Below are 20,658 nucleotides of genomic sequence, written 5' to 3'. Positions count from 1 at the left end.
CCATTGAGCGAAGATGGATTGTAGAGTTACAGGATCGATTGTCCATTCGTGAGGCTGGAGAATTCTGCTGAGCTTGTCCGCTAAGGAATTCTCCTCTCCCTGAATGTAAATAGCTTTCAGGAATAGATGGTGATTTATGGCCCAAGTCCAGATCTTCTGGGCTTCCTGGCATAAGAGGCGAGAGCCCGTCCCACCCTGCTTGTTGATGTAGTACATCGCAACCTGATTGTCCGTGCACAACAGGACAACTTGAGGAAAGAGAAGATGCTGGAAGGCCTTGAGGGCATAAAACATCGCTCTGAGTTCCAGGAAATTGATGTGACGCTTCTTTTCCTGGGCAGTCCAAAGTCCTTGAGTTTGGAACTCGTTCAAATGAGCTCCCCATGCATAAGGAGATGCATCGGTGGTGATGACGAGTTGATGAGGAGGTTGATGGAACAGAAGACCTCTGGATAGATTTGAGGATACCAACCACCATTGTAGAGACTGACGAAGAGATGATGTCACAGATATGTGACGTGAGCAAGGATCCGTCGCTTGGGACCACTGGGTAGCTAGTGTCCATTGAGGAGTGCGCAGATGAAGACGTGCAAGGGGTGTGACATGAACTGTGGAGGCCATGTGACCCAAGAGAATCATCATTTGCTTTGCTGTGATGGAACGCTGTGGAAGCACCTGCTGACATAGAGATTGAAGCGTTTGAAGACGGTTGGACGGCAGGAACGCTCTCATGAGGATTGTGTCCAAGACAGCTCCTATGAATTGAAGTCTCTGAGTGGGGATGAGATGAGATTTGGGTAGATTGATCTCGAACCCCAAAAGTTGAAGAAACCTGATGGTTTGGTTGGTGGCCAGGAGAACAGTCTGAGATGTATTGGCCTTGATTAACCAGTCGTCCAGGTAAGGAAAGACCTGAAGGTGGTGAGAGCGTAGAAAGGCAGCCACCACAATCAGACATTTGGTTAATACTCTCGGAGAGGAGGCAAGACCGAAGGGTAGCACCTTGTATTGGTAATGACAACGATTGATCATGAAGCGTAGGTATTGTCTGGAGGCCAGATTGACCGGAATATGAGTGTATGCTTCTTTGAGATCGAGAGAACATAGCCAGTCGCCTTGATTTAGAAGAGGATAAAGAGTGGCTAGAGAAAGCATTTTGAACTTTTCTTTGACCAAACATTTGTTGAGATCGCGGAGATCTAGAATGGGTCTGAGATCTCCTGTTTTTTTGGGGACTAAAAAGTAACGGGAGTAGAATCCCTGTCCCTTTTGATCTAGAGGAACCTCCTCTATGGCGTTCAAAAGTAGAAGGGATTGAACCTCCTGGAGAAGAAGGAAAGACTGAGTGTGCGAAGCAGACTCTTTTGGTTGACTTGGAGGAGGTAGAGTCTGAAAGTTGAGAGTAGCCGTGGTGGATGATGTTCAGAACCCACTGATCTGACGTGATAAGTTCCCAACGGCTTATGAAATAAGAAAGGCGTCCTCCTATAGGCTGTGGAAGTTGGGTAGAAGGAAGAAGACTGGCTATGTTCTGGAGAACCAAGTCAAAAGGGTTGTGTAGACTTTTGTGCAGGGGTAGGTTTTACCTGCTGTTGTTGCTGAGGTTGTCTAGCAGCTGGTCGCTGTTGCCTCTGACGTCTAGGTTGTTGTGCAGTTTGAGGCAGAGGACGAGCCACAAATCTACATTGGTAGGTTGATTGTGGACGAAAGGGCCTGGTTGGTGGAGGCTTCTTAGTTTTAAGAAGCGTGTCCCATCTGGTCTCATGAGCCGATAGTTTCTGAGTAGTGGAGTCCATGGAATCTCCAAACAGCTCATCCCCTAAGCAAGGTGCATTGGCTAGCCTATCCTGGTGATTAACGTCCAGTTCTGAAACACGAAGCCAGGCTAGCCTTCGCATGGCCACTGACATGGCTGTGGCTCTGGAGGTCAGCTCGAAAGTATCATAGATGGATCTTACCATGAATTTTCTGAGCTGTAAAAGAGATGTACAAGTGTGGTGAAAAGCAGACTTTTTCCGATCAGGAAGATATTTCTCAAAAGCAGTGAGAGTTTGTATTAGCTGATTAAGATAGAAAGAGAAATGGAATGCATAATTTCCTGATCGATTTGCTAACATAGCATTTTGGTATAGCCTTTTACCAAACTTGTCCATAGATTTGCCCTCTCTGTCAGGAGGGACTGAGGCATATACACTAGCCCCTTTGGACTTTTTTAAAGTGGACTCAACTAAAAGGGACTCATGAGGTAGTTGGGGCTTGTCAAACCCAGGGATAGGAATGACCTTATACAAGGAATCCAACTTTCTAGGAGCTCCAGGAATAGTTAAAGGGGATTCCAGATTCTTATAAAATGTCTCTCTCAAAATATCATGGAGAGGTAACTTAAGGTATTCCTTTGGAGGCTGGTCAAAGTCCAAGGCATCAAGGAAAGCCTTGGATTTCTTTGACTCAGCCTCCAAAGGAATGGAGAGAGAGTCACACATTTCCTTCAAAAATGAAGAAAAAGAAGACACTTCTGGTCTTGAGGAGGCTCCTAAAACAGACGGGTCCTCATCACCAGAAGAACATTCTCCCTCCGAAAGAATAGGATCCTCCGAGTCACCCCATAAGTCAGGGTCTCGAACCTGAAAACTCCGGTCTCGAGATTCTGGAGTGGAAGGCTCTAAATGCCGGGACTTGCGAAGAGACTTCCCCGACCTGCCTGATTCGGTACCGGGAGATGTCACAGTACGCACCGGAGCCAAAGTCTGTACAGCTTGATGGTGAGCTCTCGGCTCCGGCGCCAGAATCGGCATGGAGACCGAGGAAACCGACTGTACCGGTACCGATAGAGTGGACGTCGATAAAATAGGACAGTCCACTATCGGTACCGGTGGCTCAGACCGGACTGGTACCAGTAAATTCGATGCCAGGGCTGGAGGTAGGAGGTGCTGTAGCTGTTCTTTAAGTTGTGCCTTCAGAACAGCAGCTATACGCTCCTCAAGGGAAGGCACCGGTACCGTCTTTTTCTTTAATGGTACCTGCGGTGCCGCTCTACGCTCCGAGGATGAGGATCCCGATGTCGAGGGGCTCACCTCTATTGGAGCGGAGCGCTTCCGTAGGCGCCTCGAGGTCGGCAGGATTGGACTCGCTGCCATCGAGACCGGAGGACGCTCCAACGGGGAAGGCTTCTTAGCCGGCTTACCTGGAGTCGACACCGCCGCGGTATCGCGTGGTGTCGATGATGTGGGTGCCGACTGCGCCGGTGCCGATGTCGGTGCCGGTGTAGAATCAGACATTTCGGCACCAAACAATAATTTTTGTTGAATCTCTCGATTTTTAAGAGTTCTCTTTTTTAAAGTTGCACAGCGGGTGCAGGTTGACGCTCGATGGTCGGGACCAAGACACTGGAGACACCAATTATGAGGATCAGTTAGTGAAATTGGTCGTGCACACCGCTGGCACTTTTTAAAGCCGGGTTGGGGGGGCATGATTTTAAAAACGGCTTCAGCCAAATCGAAGGCCGAGGCCTCGATGGTGGCTAAAGGCCCCGCCGGGGCAAAACCGAAAAACAGGCAAAAAAACAAAATGTTTTTTTTTTTTTTTTAAAGAAAGAAAATAAAGAAAAAAGGAAAGGAAATAAGATTTCCTCAAAAAGTTTTCGCGAGCGGGAAATTATAAAAAATCCTCTCACAACAGCCGTTGAGAGAGACGCGTCTTCTTAGCTCCGCGGAAACTAAGAAACTGGGGACCGCGCGCCTCTGTCGGGCGGGAAGGCACTCGCGCGTGCGCGGTGCGGCCTACCAGAACTTTCTAAGTTCTTAGAGTGCAATCACTCTAAAATTGTCCGTACCGGGGCTCCGTCGGTGCCGTCACCCATCAGTCAAGAATAGCTGCCTGCTTGTCCTGGGATAATGGGAAATACTGCCCTGGACTTATTTAATGTGTACGCTCCAAATGTGAATCAAGTTGAATTTTTTAAAAATATTCAACAGTTGTTACTACCACTGGCTACTACTAATTTAGCTGGAGATTTCAATGCTGTAATGGATCCAATTATAGATAAAAGACCAAGTAGAATTATTAAGTCATTAGGGTTAGAAAATTTAATACAGTCATGTGATTTAGTTGATATATGGCGTATTCTTCATTTTAATGATCGAGAATTTTCATTTTGTTCACAGGTCCATAATTCATTTTCGAAAATTGATTATATCTTTGTTTCCAATAGTGTAGTTCAAAAGGTTGGGAAAGCGGTTATTGATCCTATAATTTTATCTGATCATGGTGGTGTGTGGATTGATTTGCATTTGGATGAACAAGAATGTCCTAAACCATTATGGAGATTTGATAATGGTTTACTTGCTGATGTAAAATTTATTGAGGAGTTGAAATCAAAAACAAGTGAATTTTTTCAAATTAATACTGCTGATGATATCAGTATTGAAACATTATGGGATGCTTTTAAAGCAACTATAAGAGGAAATATTATTTCATATTCGGCATACATCAAATAACAACTTAAAAAACAATTTATTGATTTGGAAAAAGACATTAAGGTAATGGAAAGCACAGTTACTTACCGTAACAGGTGTTATCCAGGGACAGCAGGCATATATTCTCACATGTGGGTGATGTCATCTACGGAGCCCCAGCGCGGACAGCTTTTCAAGCAAACTTGATTGAAGTTTCAAGTTTGCTACACTGCACCACGCATGTGCATGCCTTCTTGCCCACTAGAGGGCGCATCCCCACCTCGTGGTCCTCAGTTCCATAACCAGCAAAGAAGCCATCCCCGGGGAGGAGGGCGGGTTGTGAGAATATATGCCTGCTGTCCCTGGATAACACCCGTTACGGTAAGTAACTGTGCTTTATCCCAGGACAAGCAGGCATGATATTCTCACATGTGGGTGACCTCCAAGCCAACCAAAAAAGGGCAGGTGGGAGGATGGCAATTTAGGAAAACAGGTTACGTAACACCGACTGGCCAAACCGGCCGTCGCTTCTGGACAAAGTGTCCAGACAGTAGTGGGAGGTGAACGTATGAACCGAAGACCAAGTGGCAGCTTTACATATGTCCTCCACAGGAGTAGACCGGAGGAAAGCAGCAGAAGCTGCCATAGCCCGGACCTTATGCCCCGTGACTCAACCATGGAGCGTGAGACCAGCCTGAGCGTAGCAAAAAGAAATACAAGCAGCCAACCAGTTGGACAAGGTGCGCTTGGAAACAGGATGTCCCAACCGATTAGGATCAAAGGACAAAAACAATTGAGGAACCTTCCGATGAGACTTGGTACGTTGGAGATAAAAGGCCAACGCCCTCTTACAGTCAAGCGTGTGAAGCGCCGCCTCACCAGGATGAGAGTGGGGCTTCGGGAAGAACACCGGAAGAACAATGGACTGATTGAGGTGGAAATCAGACACAACCTTAGGCAAAAATTTAGGATGGGTGCGAAGAACCACCTTGTCATGATGAAACACAGTAAAAGGTGGATCCGCAACCAAAGCCTGCAGCTCACTAATCCGACGAGCGGACGTGAGCGCAAGCAAAAAGACCACCTTCCAAGTGAGAAACTTAAGATGAGATTTGTCGATAGGCTCAAAAGGAGGCTTCATCAGTTGAGCTAAGACCACATTAAGATCCCAAACTACAGGAGGAGGTTTCAGAGGAGGATGAAATGAGTTACCAGAGGATGAAGAGAAAGAAACCGACCCTCGAGATGCCGATGGAATGCCGCAATGGCACTGAGATGCACCCGAATGGAAGTCGTCTTCAGCCCAGACTTAGACAGATGCAACAAATATTCCAGCACCGAAGACACTGGAACCGAACTCGGGTCCAGATGGTTCGAGGAACACCAGGATGAAAATCTGGTCCACTTCTGGGAATAACAAAGCCTAGTCGAGACCTTGCGCGAGGCTTCCAAAATCTCCCTCACAGACTGAGAAACAGGAACCGAAGTCAAGGGGAAAGGAACCAAGCGGTCAGATGTAAAGACTGAAGATTAGGATGTAACAGCGAACCCCGACTCTGAGACAGCAGAGAGGGAAAAACAGGCAGAAGCAGAGGCTCCCTGACACTGAGTTGAAGGAGCAGGGAGAACCAGTGCTGCCGCGGCCAACAAGGCGCAATGAGAATCATAGTGGCTCTGGTCGATTTGTCATCATGCGCTGAGCCAATACTACGGGCATCAGCGAAACCTGGCGACTCAATCGAAGCAAGGCCTCCAACCGAGGGGGGGGAGGAATGAACGGAGGCGAACCGTGTCCAGCACGGCTCCGATAAACTGAAGGGATTGAGCCGGGCACAACTGAAACTTGGGAAAGTTCACTTCGAACCCCAGACGTTGAAGGAAGATGATAGTCTGTTGAGTCGCTGAGATAACCCCCCTCCCTGGTCGATGCCTTGATCAGCCAATCGTCCAGGTAGGGAAAGACCTGTAGCCCCTGAGATCTCAGGGCTGCAGCGACTACCACCATACACTTCGTGAAGACTCAAGGGGACGAAGCCAGTCCAAAGGGGAGGACCCGATATTGAAGGTGCGACTCCCCCACCTGAAACCGTAAGAACTTGCCGAAGGCGGGATGCACCGGAACATGAGTATATGCTTCCTTCAAGTCCAGGGAGCACATCCAGTCCCCTTCCTCCAAAAGAGGGTATAAAACCGGAAGCGACAACATACGGAATTTCTCCCGGACCAGGAACTTGTTGAGCTTCCGGAGGTCCAAAATGGGGCGTAAGTCCCCGGTCTTCTTTGGGACCAAAAAGTAACGGGAGTAAAACCCCCACCCCCGCTGGTCGGGGGGTATCGGCTCCACCGCCCGAAGGCTCAACAAGGCCCTGGCTTCCGCGAGGAGAAGAGGAAGCTGGGCTCGATTGCACGGAGAAGCCCCCGGCGGATGTTCCGGCGGCATGGCTGAGAAATTTAGCGAGTAGCCCTCGGAGATGATCCGGAGCACCCAAGCATCTGAGGTGATCCCGGTCCAGGCCGCATGAAAGGCCCGCAGCCGACCCCCGATGGGAAGGGGGTCCGGCGAGAGTGCGGAGTGGGCCCGCCCCCATCCGCACATCACGTCAAAAAGACAGCGCCGGCTTGGACGCCCCCTGTGCCTGAGGTTTTGGTTGGCCCGCTCTACCCTGTTGCGGGGGGCGCCGGGGCGGAGGCCTAGAGAATGCTGGCGTGGACTTTTGCGGATATCGCCACGGGGGAGGTCTGAATGGTTTCTGCGGCGGGGCCCGAGGTTTAGGACGGACCAAGGAGGCGATGGAGCGCTCATGTTCCGACAGTCGTTTGGTCGCCGCCTCCAGGGACTCGTCGAACAATTCCGATCCAACACACGGTAGATTGGCCAGACGCTCCTGCAAGTTCGGGTCCATATCAACCGTACGGAGCCATGCCAGCCGGCGCATCGCCACTGCAAAGGCGGAGACCCTCGAGGCCAACTCAAATGCGTCGTAAACTGCGTGAAACAGGTACAGACGCAATTGGGACAACTTGGCCACAAAAGTACCAAAACTTTCCTTATGGGAATCTGGCATGACCCCATGATAACGGGGCAAGTCTTTCACCATGTGTCGAAGATAGGACAAATATGTGAAAGCATAATTGAGGACCCTGATAGCCATCAATGAATTGGAATAGAGGCGGCGACCAAACTTGTCCAGGGTCCGCCCTTCCCGTCCGGGAGGAACTGCCGCCGAGACCCTCGAGGGCTGTGATTTCTTTAGCGCCGACTCGACGAGCAACGACTGGTGAGACAGTTGTGCTTTATCGAAGCCCTTACATGGGATGGTCCGGTACTTGGATTTCATCTTAGACGGCACCGCTGTGACTGTAAGAGGGGATTCCAAATTTCTCAGGAAGGTCTGATGGAGGACCTTATTGAGAGGCAAACGAGGAGTTTCTCTCGGGGGAGAGGGCAAGTCTTGCTCCTCCAAAAACTCCTTCGTATACTGAGAACCGGAGACTAAGTCCAGGTCCAAAGCACGTCCCATATCCAGCACGAATTTTGAAAAGGATGAGGGCTTGGAAGGCGGGGAAGGAATTCGAGAAGCCCGAGCCGCCAAAAAAGAAGGGGAAGCCTCGAGGGAATACCGAGGCTCCCTACCAGTACCAGACCCCGATCCCCACGAGGCCACACCTAGTGACTTCGAGGTGGTCGGGGACCGCCTTTGCCCCGAGGAGCCCCTGTGGGAAGTCCCCGGGGTACGAGGCACCGAGGCCTGCCCCCTCCGTCTGGGCGAGGAGTCTCTCAAACCCCCTCCCTCGGAGGAACGGAAAAGCCTCGGATTGTCGAGGCGGAGCTCCGAGACACGTAACGTCTCAACCCCGGTCGGCGAGGAGCGACCGCGTCTCCGAGGAGAACCCCGAGAACGCTTGGGTTTCCTTGGCCGACGCCTCGCCCGAGGCCAGCCCGAGGGGGAGGAGCCCCGGGAGGACCTCGACGAAGAGGAAGTGGAAGAGATCCTTCTAACCCGACGCACCTTGTCCCGAGGCCGCACGCTCCGCTCAGGCTGGTCAAACGAGACCGAGGTCGAGGGCAAGGTCGGGGTCGAGGCCGGGAGGGCTCCGGGGGCCGAAGCCGAGGGTACCGAGACCGAGGCCGCCGACGCCGGGGCAGTCGAGGTCGACGCCGGGGCAGTCGAGGCCGAAGCCGGTTGCAGGTGCGCAAGGGCCCCAGACAGCTCCGAGGCAATAAGCGCTCGGAGCAAGTTCTGGAAGACCGGAACCGCCATCATGGCCGGTAGGTCCGGGGCCGGCGGGTGCTCCCTGGAGGGCGACCTCGGTCTCAAGTATTCCCTCGGGGCACCCGACTTCGACGCTCGGGGCGCGGCCGAGGACGACCCACCCACTGTCGAGGAGCCCGAGGATGGCTTCGTCGCAGACCCTGGAGTCGAGGAAGGAAGCGAGGACTTACCCTGGGCAGGCTTCGAGGTAGTAGGCTTGGATGAAGCCGGTGTCCGCGGCGAGGTCGAAGGACCCGAGGCCGAGGTCAAGGCCGGGGGTATAGGTAGGGTTATACTACTGTCCCCTGGAAAGAGAAGGCAGTGATAATAATGTGATCAAATTTGAGTTGATATCTGAGTGACATTGCTAAAAAAAATCTACCGTAGCAGCATTCAGTGTTCAAACGGGTTACTACGATAAAATGAGGAAAATGGTTAAAAAGAAGCTAAAAGGATCGGTGGCAAAGGTTAGGACTGTAAAACAGGCATGGATGTTATTTAAAAATACCATTGTGGAAGTGCAGACCAGACATATTTCATGTATTAACAAAGGTGGAAAGAAGAAAAAAAAACAAGAACCAGCATGATTTAAAGCTGAAGTGAAAGAGACTATTAGAGCCAAAAAGATCCTTTAAAGGGAAACATAACATAACAAATTCACTTACCGTATTTTCACGTAGATAACGCGCACCCGTGTAAAACGCGCACACGGGTATAGCGCGCGGAAAACACAAAATTATGTACAGAAATTTTTGTATACCGCGCACACCCGTATACCGCACATGCTGCCCGACTCTCCAGTCGCCCGCCCCGACTCTCCTCTCCCCCTTGAAGTCCTGTCCCCACCCTGAAAACCGGATGCCCCCCCGACGTCCGATTCATCCCCCCCCCGCAGGACCGCTCGCACCCCCACAGCCTCCTGACCCCCCCCCATCATATAGAAGCTCCTACCGGTGTCCTGCTGCTTCCCCTCTTGCCCCGCCGACTCCCCGACACGATCGGGGCAAGAGGGAGCTCAAGCCCTCTTGCCCCAGCCAACCGCGGCACCCCCGACACGATCGGGGCAAGAGGGAGCTCAAGCCCTCTTGCCCCCCCCCGACACGATCGGGGCAAAAGGGAGCCCAAGCCCTCTTGCCCCGCCGACTCCCCAACTCCCCGACAATATCGGGCCAGGAGGGAGCCCAAGTCCTCCTGGCCCTGGCGACCCCCCCCCCCTAGTTGTTCGGGCCAGGAGGGAGCCCAAACCCTCCTGGCCACGGCGACCCCCTACCCCCACCCCGCACTACATTACGGGCAGGAGGGATCCCAGGCCCTCCTGCCCTCGACGCAAACCTCCCTCCACCCAACGACCGCCCCCCCCAAGAACCTCCGACCGCCCCCCCAGCCGACCCGCGACCCCCCTGGCCGACCCCCACGACACCCCCACCCCCCTTCCCCGTACCTTTCTGTAGTTGGCCAGACAGACGGGAGCCAAACCCGCCTGTCCGGCAGGCAGCCAACGACGGAATGAGGCCGGATTGGCCCATCCGTCCCAAAGCTCCGCCTACTGGTGGGGCCTAAGGCGCCTGGGCCAATCAGAATAGGCCCGGGAGCCTTAGGTCCCTCCTGGGGGGCGGGGCATGAGGCACATGGTCGGGTTGGGCCCATGTGCCTCAGGCCCCGCCCCCAGGAGGGACCTAAGGCTCCCGGGCCTATTCTGATTGGCCCAGGCGCCTTAGGCCCCACCAGTAGCCGGAGCTTTGGGACGGATGGGCCAATCCGGCCTCATTCCGTCGTTGGCTGCCTGCCAGACAGGCGGGTTTGGCTCCCGTCTGTCCGGCCAACTACAGAAAGGTACGGGGAAGGGGGGTGGAGGGTGTCGTGGGGGTCGGCCAGGGGGGTCGCGGGTCGGCTGGGGGGCGGTCGGAGGTTCTTCGGTGGGGCGGTCGTTGGGGGGAGGGGGGTTTGCGTCGAGGGCAGGAGGGCCTGGGATCCCTCCTGCTCGTAATGTAGTGCGGGGTGGGTGTAGGGGGTCGCCGTGGCCAGGAGGGTTTGGGCTCCCTCCTGGCCCGAACAATTAGCGGGGGGGGGGGGTCGCCAGGGCCAGGAGGACTTGGGCTCCCTCCTGGCCCGATATTGTCGGGGAGTTGGGGAATCGGCGGGGCAAGAGGGCTTGGACTCCTTTTTACCCCGATCATGTCGGGGAGTCGGAGGGGCAAGAGGGCTTGAGCTCCCTCTTGCCTCGATCGTGTCGGGGGTGCCGCGGTTGGCTAGGGCAAGAGGGCTTGAGCTTCCTCTTGCCCCGATCGTGTCGGGGAGTCGGGGAGTTGGCGGTCCTTCGGGGTGGGGGGGGTGGGTACATGCGAGCGGTTCTGTGGGGGGTGAATTGGACGTCAGGGGAGGGGAACTATGTAAAAAAAAATTTGTACAACGCGCTCACGCGTATACCGCCCAAGGGTATGCACGGTTTGTAAAAACACGTATAACGCGCGCGTTATATGCGTGAAAATACGGTATATACCGCAGTAACCTCTCAGTTCAATGTGGTTAACAACAATCAAGAGACTGTACAAGCACATTCATTAAAATGTGTCAAATAAATAGGTCTTTAGCATTTCTCTAACGGAAATAGAATCCAAATAACAAAAATAAGTACCCATAAGAAGTTCCTATTGGTGCTGTCTGAGGCATAACTGCCTGTTTAGGGAAAGAAATGCTCCAAGACACAGTGGGGTGAGAAACGGTCCCTTCTTAGTGACTGTAGAGGTATGATCATTTAACACAGTGGTTCCAAACCCTTTCCTGAAGAACCACCTGTCACTTCCATTACATGCAAATCCCTCTCATACATGTTCATTAGGGCTAGCCTGAAAACTCGATTGGCCTCGTGGCAACCATTGATTTAAAAAAGTTATGTTCTTTGGGGAGGAGTGGGGGAAGTGGGGGAGCGGCTTCTTGGGGACTCATCAGAGTCCAGGGCCTCAGAGGGCCATTCCGTCAACTCTGGCCTTGCTTGCCCTCAGTAGATTGGAGGTGGGGGTTGGTTGATGTTACTCTTTTCCTGTAACTGCTTGATATAGTGTGTATATGATGCATCATAGTTTGTGCTGTGCACCTTTTGTGTGCCCTTGTTTTGCTTACTCTGTCATCTGCATCAATAAAAATTGTTTGAACCTAAAAAACGACCCTGGAGGGTCAATCTTCATGACATGAGAGGACTGTGGGGTTAAAGCAGAGCTCGCAGGAGGCCTCACTGGAGTTTCCCCTTGAAAAGAAGCAGACGCCGACGGAGGGGAAGAACTGCTCATAAGTTCAATGCAGCTAACAAAAGATTAGGCTATGAAAAATACAAAAAATGTTCCAAAGAATTGGTCAGAAATTACGACCGGCTGTTTCTTTTTTCCTCCTCAACCGCTGAAGCTGTTTTGCTCTTGTCGAACGGCTGCAGTGAGGAAGAAGCGCCCCGAGGTTCTCTCCTGCACTCTAAAAATATTGAATTGCAGTTCTGCCCTTTTTTTTTACCTAGTGTATCGGTTGGTCTGTAAGTCTGTTGGTCTTAACTATTATTTAAAACTTTTAAACGTTATGTTAAAATAAATGTTTTTGGGGTTTTTTTCCAATGTTGTAACTCGCTTAGTATAAATTAAATTGAGCAACTCATCAAATTAAAATAAAACTTTAAAACTTGAGTTCGTGAGAAGCGTTGGCGCGAAACGACACCAGATTAGAGCTGCCGCCCATAGCGGAGCCTTATGGAAACTCCGCCGCATTAACGAAGGGAAAACGGCCTCAGCAAAGTCGAAGGTCGAGGCTGAAAAGAGGCCCCGCTGGGCTGCGTGTATAAAAGTGTAAAAGCAAAAATTTTTATTTTTTTTTACTTTAAATAAAAGAAAAAGAAATAGGATTAAATCCTAAGAAAAAATAAGTTCCGTGTGAGTGAGAAGGCAGTGAAAAAGACGCACGTCAAAAAAGAGCAACTGACTAGCTCTGCCGAAACGAAATAACTGTCGGACCGCGCGCCTCCGTCGAGCGGGAAGGCACTCACGCATGCGCAGTGTGGGCATCAAGAACTTTATACGTTCTTAGAGTTCCGTAGCGAGGGCTCCGTGGTGACGTCACCCGTTCGTGAGAATATCGTCCTGCTTGTCCTGTGCTCCGGGGCCTTATTTGAAAGGAAAAACTTCATTGGTCTCTTGACGTTTCATTTCTTTTTTAGTCAGAATTTTTTTCCTTTGGGTTTTTTTTAAGAATACTCTGAAGAAAATTGTTTCAGTTTTAATTAATCTTGGGTGGGGGTGGGGTGTTCTTTTTTTGTCAAGAGGGGAGGAGAAGGGGAGAGTTGTGGCCTGCCAGGAGCCCGGCCAGAAAATCAACTGTTGGGGTGGAACAACAATCTACTGTATCTAGGGGAGAGTTCCGCCACGCAGGCTCAGGCCCCTCCCCCTGCCAGGAAAAGCGGGGGAGGGGGAGTTCCTACCTGAGCAGAAGCTCCTGCAGCCGTTTCCCTCTTGGCTTTGGCCATTTGGGGCTCTTCTTTCTCTACCTCAGGGCTTTTCTCGCGACGGGGAGAGATACAGAAGCTGGACGCCATATGCCAGTGATGTCACAAAGGGGGCGGGGCTCCACTGGCCGCATTTCCTAGACAACCCCCTGCAAGCAGAGTCTCCGCCTTCGAAGAGGCGGAGCTTGTTCAGAGCCCTTTGTGGCCCGTCTTCTTTACTAGGAAACAGAGCTCCGCCTCCTCCTCTGATGCAATGATTACGGGACGGAGCTGAAAAGCACAGTTACTTACCGTAACAGGTGTTATCCAGGGACAGCAGGCAGATATTCTTGACTGATGGGTGACGGCACCGACGGAGCCCCGGTACGGACACTTTTAGAGTGATTGCACTCTAAGAACTTAGAAAGTTCTAGAGGCCGCACCGCGCATGCGCGAGTGCCTTCCCGCCCGACACAGGCGCGCGGTCCCCAGTTATGATAAGCCAGCTAAGAAGCCAACCCGGGGAGGTGGGTGGGACGCAAGAATATCTGCCTGCTGTCCCTGGATAACACCTGTTACGGTAAGTAACTGTGTTTTATCCCAGGACAAGCAGGCAGCATATTCTTCACTGATGGGTGACCTCCAAGCTAACAAAAAGCGGGATGGAGGGAAGGTTGGCCATTAGGAAAACAAATTTTGCAAAACAGATTGGCCGAAGTGACCATCCCGTCTGGAAAATGCATCCAGACAATAATGTGATGTAAAAGTATGAACTGAGGACCAAGTGGCAGCCTTGCAGATTTCCTCAATAGGCGTAGAACGGAGGAAAGCTTCAGATGTTGCCATAGCTCTAACTCTATGGGCCGTGACGGAACCTTCCAGTGTCAGTCCGGACTGAGCAGAGCAGAAAGAAATGCACGCTGCCAACCAATTCGACAGCATACGTTTAGAAACAGGATGACCCAATTTATTAGGATCAAAGGACAAAAAGAGTTGTGGCGATGATCTGTGGGGCTTAGTACGATCCAAATAGTAAGCTAAAGCCCGCTTACAGTCCAAAGTATGAAGGGCTTGTTCTCCAGAATGAGAGTGAGGTTTCGGGAAGAAGACAGGCAGAACAATAGATTGGTTGAGATGGAATTCAGAAACAACCTTAGGGAGAAACTTTGGATGTGTACGTAGAACCACCTTATCATGATGAAAGACCGTGAAAGGTGGATCAGAAACTAGTGCATGGAGCTCACTGACCCTCCTGGCAGAGGTAAGAGCAATAAGGAAAAGTACCTTCCAAGTGAGAAACTTGAAAGTGGCAGTCGCCAAAGGTTCAAATGGAGGCTTCATCAAAGCGGAGAGAACCACATTAAGATCCCAGATCACAGGAGGTGCTTTAAGAGGTGGTTTAACATTGAAAAGACCTCGCATGAATCTGGAGACCAGGGGATGAGCTGTAAGGAGTTTCCCATGGACTGGCTCATGAAAAGCAGCAATAGCACTGAGATGGACTCTGATGGAGGTAGATTTGAGGCCAGAGTCAGACAAAGAAAGCAGATAATCCAACAAGGTCTCCACTGGAAGGGATGTGGGATCATGATGATGAAGAAGACACCAAGAAGAAAACCTAGTCCACTTTTGATGATAACACTGCAGAGTGGTGGGCTTTCTGGAAGCATCTAGAATAGAACGAACGGGCTGAGATAGAAGAGAGTTGTGTGAAGTCAGCCCGAGAGATACCAAGCTGTCAGGTGTAGAGACTGGAGGTTGGGATGCAGAAGGGTCTCCTGATGCTGCGAAAGTAGAGAAGGAAACAGAGGAAGTAGCAAAGGCTCTCTGGAACTGAGTTGAAGGAGAAGGGAGAACCAATGTTGTCTGGGCCACCGTGGAGCAATCAGAATCATGGTGGCTCGTTCCCTCTTGAGTTTGAACAAGGTCCGCAGCATGAGCGGCAGAGGAGGAAAAGCATACAGGAATCGATTGGACCAATCCAGTAGAAATGCATCCACTGCTAGACGGAGAGGAGTATAGTGTCTAGAGCAGAATTGGGGCAGTTGGTGATTGTGAGGAGCTGCAAAGAGGTCCACTTGAGGAGTGCCCCATTGATCGAAGATGGACTGTAGGGTTGAAGGATCGAGAGTCCATTCGTGAGGTTGGAGAATTCTGCTGAGCTTGTCCGCTAATGAATTCTGCTCTCCTTGGATGTAGATTGCCTTCAGGAATAGGCTGCGAGCTGTGGCCCAAGTCCAGATTTTCTGAGATTCCTGACACAAGAGGCGAGAGCCTCTTCCACCCTGTTTGTTGATATAGTACATCGCAACCTGATTGTCTGTGCACAGCAGGAGGACTTGAGGAAAGAGAAGGTGTTGGAAGGCCTTGAGGGCGTAAAACATCGCTCTGAGTTCCAGGAAATTGATGTGATGCTTCCTTTCCTGGGCTATCCAAAGGCCTTGAGTTTGGAATTCGTTCAAATGAGCTCCCCAGGCATAAGGGGAGGCGTCGGTGGTGATGACTAGTTGATGAGGAGGTAGATGGAGCAGAAGACCTCTGGAGAGATTTGAGGATATCAACCACCATTGAAGAGATTGACGAAGAGACGATGTCACAGATATGTGTCGTGAGCAAGGATCCGTCGCTTGGGACCACTGGGTAGCAAGGGTCCATTGAGGAGTGCGCAGGTGAAGACGTGCTAAGGGTGTTACATGAACTGTGGAAGCCATGTGACCTAAGAGTATCATCATCTGTTTGGCAGAGATGGAACTTTGAAGAAGTACCTGCTGACAGAGAAATTGGATAGTCTGAAGACGGTTGGCCGGCAGAAATGCTCTCATGAGGACTGTGTCTAGCACCGCTCCAATGAATTGAAGTCTCTGAGTGGGGATGAGATGAGATTTGGGAAGATTGATCTCGAACCCCAGAAGTTGTAGAAACAGGATGGTTTGGTTGGTGGCCAGGAGCACTGTCTGAGATGAATTGGCCTTGATTAACCAATCGTCCAAGTAAGGAAAGACTTGAAGGTGGTGAGAGCGTAGAAAGGCAGCTACCACAATCAGACATTTGGTGAACACTCTTGGAGAAGAGGCAAGACCGAAGGGGAGCACCTTGTATTGGTAATGACAGCGATTGATCATGAAGCGGAGGTATTGTCTGGAGGTCGGATTGACCGGTATGTGAGTGTATGCCTCTTTGAGATCGAGGGAGCATAGCCATTCGTTTTGATTGAGAAGAGGATAAAGCGTGGCTAAAGATAGCATCTTGAATTTCTCTTTGACCAAGCATTTGTTGAGATCGCGAAGATCTAGAATTGGTCTGAGATCTCCTGTCTTTTTGGGAACTAGAAAGTAACGGGAGTAGAATCCCTGCCCCTTTTGTTCTGGAGGAACTTCCTCTATAGCGTTCAGAAGGAGGAGGGATTGAACCTCCTGGAGAAGGAGGGAAGACTGAGGAGAGTTCAAAGCAGACTCTTTTGGTAGACTTGGGACCGGGAGGTTCTGAAAGTTGAGAGAGTAGCCGTGGTGGATGATGTTGAGGACCCATTGGTCCGAAGTGATAACTTCCCACCGGCTTAGGAAAAAAGAAAGACGACCTCCTATAGGTTGAGGTAGAAGGGAAGATGGTTGGACGCTGGCTATGCCCTGGAGAAGTAAGTCAAAAGGGCTGCGTGGATTTTTGTTGAGGAGGCGGCTTGACAGGCTGCTGCTGCTGTGGTCTAGGTGTCTGCCATTGTTGCTGACGTTGCCGCCTAGGTTGTTGTGGAGCTGACAGTAAAGGACGAGCCACATAACGGCGTTGATAGGCCGATTGCTGTCTGAAAGGCCGTGCCAGTGGAGGTTTCTTCTTCGTCTTGAGGAGAGTATCCCAGCGTGTTTCATGGGCGGAGAGCTTTTGGGTGGTTGAGTCCATAGATTCTCCAAACAGCTCATCGCCCAAGCACGGTGCATTAGCCCGGTGCATCAGGGGTGGATGGTTCCAAGTGTCTGGACTTGCGAATTGACTTACCCGACCTCATCGATGCGGTACCGGGAGAAGTTACCGGTCGCATCGGTGCCGAAGTCTGTACCGGCTGGTGGTGGGCTGTCGGCTCCGGTGCGAGGACTGGCATCGACACCGATGAGGCCGAGTGTACTGGTACCGAAACAGTGGATGCAGACAATACAGGCTGTTCCACTGCCAGTACCGGCGGCTCAGTGCGGACCGGCACCGGGAGATTCGGAGTCAAGATAGCTGGAAGGAGTTGTTGTAACTGCTCCTTAAGCTGTACTTGGAGGATGGCCGCTATGCGATCATCTAATGAAGGCACCGGTACCGCCTTTTTCTTTTGCGGTACCTGCGGTGCCGCTCTACACCCCAGAGATGAGGAGCCCGATGTCGAGGGACTCACCTCAATAGGGGCGGAGCGCTTCCGCTGGCGCCTCACGGTCGGCAGGACTGGACTCGCTGCAATCGAGACCGGAGGACGCTCCAGCGGGGAAGGCTTCTTAGCCGGCTTACCTGGGTGTTGCGACGCCGGCGCGGTGTCACGCGGTGTCGATGAGGTGGGTGCCGATTGTACAGGAGCCGATACCGGTGTCGATGTCGCGGGATCGGACATATCGGTACCGAAAAGTAATCGCTGTTGAATTTCGCGATTTTTCAATGTACGTTTTTTCAACGTGGCACAGCGGGTGCAGGTGGAAGCCTGATGCTCCGGACCCAGGCACTGTAGGCACCAGTTGTGCGGGTCCGTAAGGGAGATAGGCCGTGCACACCGCTGGCACTTCTTGAACCCTGGCTGAGGGGGCATGAAAGGAAAAACGGCTTCCGCCAAATCGAAGGCCGAGGCCTCGATGGTGGCAGAAGGCCCCGCCAGGGAAAAATCAATGTGAAGAAAAATTACAAGGTTTTTTTTTACAAAAATAAATTAAAAGAAAAAAGGCAATAGAGCCAAAGGGGTTTACGCGAGCGGGAAGGCGAAGAGAAAAATTTTCAACGGCCGTTGAAAAACACGTCTTCTTAGCTCCGCGTAAACTAAGAAACTGGGGACCGCGCGCCTGTGTCGGGCGGGAAGGAACTCGCGCATGCGCAGTGCGGCCTCTAGAACTTTCTAAGTTCTTAGAGTGCAATCACTCTAAAAGTGTCCGTACCGGGGCTCCGTCGGTGCCATCACCCATCAGTCAAGAATATGCTGCCTGCTTGTCCTGGGATAAAGTAAATTACTTAATAGATGGGAACAATATACTTTACAAAAATTATTAAATGAGATTGCTTCCCAATTTGTTAGGAAAGACTTGTTTTCTCAGCAAGTTAAATTTTATGGAAACTCAAACAAAGCAGGGAAACTATTAGCTAATTTTCTTAAAGCAAAAAAAAGGAAAACTAAAATTATTGCAATTAAGGATATGCGGGGAGGTTCACATACTAAAAATGATCTTATTTTGAAACAGTTTCTTTCTTTTTATAAGGATTTGTATTCTTCTGAATCTTATGAAGACAAAGAATTGGATGGTTCGGAATTTTTAAATTTGATTAATGGACCGAAGGTTCCTGATCATATAAAAATAAGTTTAGAAGATCCTATATCTTTGAAAGAATTAGAAATAGCATTGAAATCTCTTAGAGTTGGATCCGGTCCAGGTGGGGATGGATATACTGTTGAATTTTATAAATCATTTCAAAGTACTCTATTACCTTATCTATTAAATTTATATCAAGATCAACTGACTAAAGATTGTATTAAAGGTACTATGGCTGATTCTTTAATTATTGTTTTGCCAAAACCAAACAGAGATTCAACTTTGGTTTCAAACTACAGGCCTATATCGTTAATAAATGTGGATGGAAAACTTATAGCAAAAGTATTAGCTCTAAGATTGGCTAAAGCTCTTCCTTTTATTATTGATACTCACCAAACAGGATTCGTTGCTAAGAGACATTCTTCAAATAATACTAGATTAGCTTTCCATTCTCTAAATTTAACAAAAGTATGAAAGATCCGGCTTTTCTGATATCTTTGGATGCAGAGAAAGCTTTTGCTAGAGTTGAATGGTCTTTTATGTATCAGGCTTTAGAATGGTTTGGTATAGGTTCTGGTTTTATTCGAATGATTCAGACATTGTATAGCTCTCCTGCTGCAAGGTTATATATTAATAATAGTATGTCAGATAGATTCAACTTGTTAAGGGGAGTTAGACAAGGTTGTCCTTTATCTCCTTTGCTTTTTGATGTTGTTCTGGAACCTTTATTAATAGCCATCAATCAGGCAAAGGGGATACGAGGTATTCCTTATTCGAATTGGGAATTTAAACTCTCTGCTTATGCAGATGATATTCTGCTTTATTTGAGAGAACCAGAAATTACAATTCCATGTTTACTTGAATTAATAGAAATGTTTGGAAAGTTTTCTGGTTATAAGATTAATTGTAGTAAGTCAGAAATTCTCCCGCTTAATGTTCACTGTACCAAAGGTTTATTAGATCGTTTCTCATTTATATGGAAGGAAGAGGGTTTAAAATACTTAGGTATTACTATTAAAAACACAGTAGAAGAGACAGTGAAGGAGAATGAAAAACTTTTATTAAAAAGTTAACAGAGATGTGTGAGCAATGGAATCCTTTACATCTTTCTTGGTGGGGAAGAGTTCAAACGATCAAAATGATGATGTTGCCTGTGGTTTGTTATCAAATGAGTATGATACCAATTTTTTTTCAGGTGTCATTTTATAAAAGGTTAAATGGTATTCTTACTAAATTTGTTTGGTTGGGTAAAAGACCTAGAATTGCTTTGGTATCTCTACAAAAAATAATTTTGGAGGGAGGGGTAAATTTTCCAAATTTTTATAGGTACCATCAAGCCTATATTTTAAGACAGGGTATGTATTGGGTCCTCCCAGATCTCATGGAAAATGTACCAGACTGGTTATATTTGGAATGGCGGCTCCTGTTTCCTTTACATTTATCTCATCTTATTAGTATAAATTTGCCCAGGAAATATAAAAATAATAGAATTTTGTTGGATACTTGGAAAACCCTACGTTATGTTAGTAACTTATCACCAGACCCAATTTAAAAATCATTGAATCAATCAAAATTGGCGGATTTAAAATCGTTTGGAAGCATTGGATTATTGCAGGTATACGGACTTTAAATGATGCGATTACAAATGGAGCATTGCTTAGTTTTTCACAATTGCAACATAAATTTGGTTTGAATAAATCACAGTTTTAAATGGTTGAAGTTGAAACAGGCCATCCAGGAAGGGTTCCCTGAATGGAAAATTCTTAATTCTCAGTATAGTTTGGAATTCCTGTGCTTTCAGGCGGATTTCTTGGGTCACCAAGCCGCACAGTGGTATAAATTGTTATATGGATATTTAAATAAAAAACAAAGTACTGGTCTTAGAGACATTTGGAGCATTGAGCTTGGGTATCAAATTTCTGCCTCTCAATGGCCACGTTTTTGGTCTTGGAGAATAAAAACTACATGGGCAGCATCTATGAGACAGACTTGATTTTTTTTGTTGCATA

General features: G+C 49.5%; 1 protein-coding gene across 6 annotated transcripts in view; it reads right to left on the bottom strand.

Moving 5' to 3' along the window:
* The window catches only part of LOC117354629 (zinc finger protein 184-like), an 88,885-nt gene that overhangs the window by 22,111 nt on the left and 46,116 nt on the right, over window positions 1–20,658 (bottom strand). For 4 of the 6 annotated variants that reach the window (XM_033932440.1, XM_033932439.1, XM_033932442.1 and 1 more), the window contains one exon: window positions 6,941–9,012. The exons of 1 other annotated variant lie outside the window; for it this stretch is intronic. In XM_033932440.1, coding sequence (XP_033788331.1) covers window positions 7,055–9,012 — 1,958 coding nt within the window. In that variant the 3' untranslated portion in view covers window positions 6,941–7,054. Of the gene's footprint in view, window positions 1–6,940; window positions 9,013–20,658 lie in introns of those variants that run through there. One more of the 6 variants, XM_033932444.1, reaches the window with a different exon arrangement.

Source organism: Geotrypetes seraphini, chromosome 2, assembly GCF_902459505.1.
Source record: "Geotrypetes seraphini chromosome 2, aGeoSer1.1, whole genome shotgun sequence".
In the NCBI taxonomy this organism is placed as follows: domain Eukaryota; kingdom Metazoa; phylum Chordata; class Amphibia; order Gymnophiona; family Dermophiidae; genus Geotrypetes; species Geotrypetes seraphini.
This window is presented reverse-complemented; position numbering and strand designations above follow the sequence as displayed.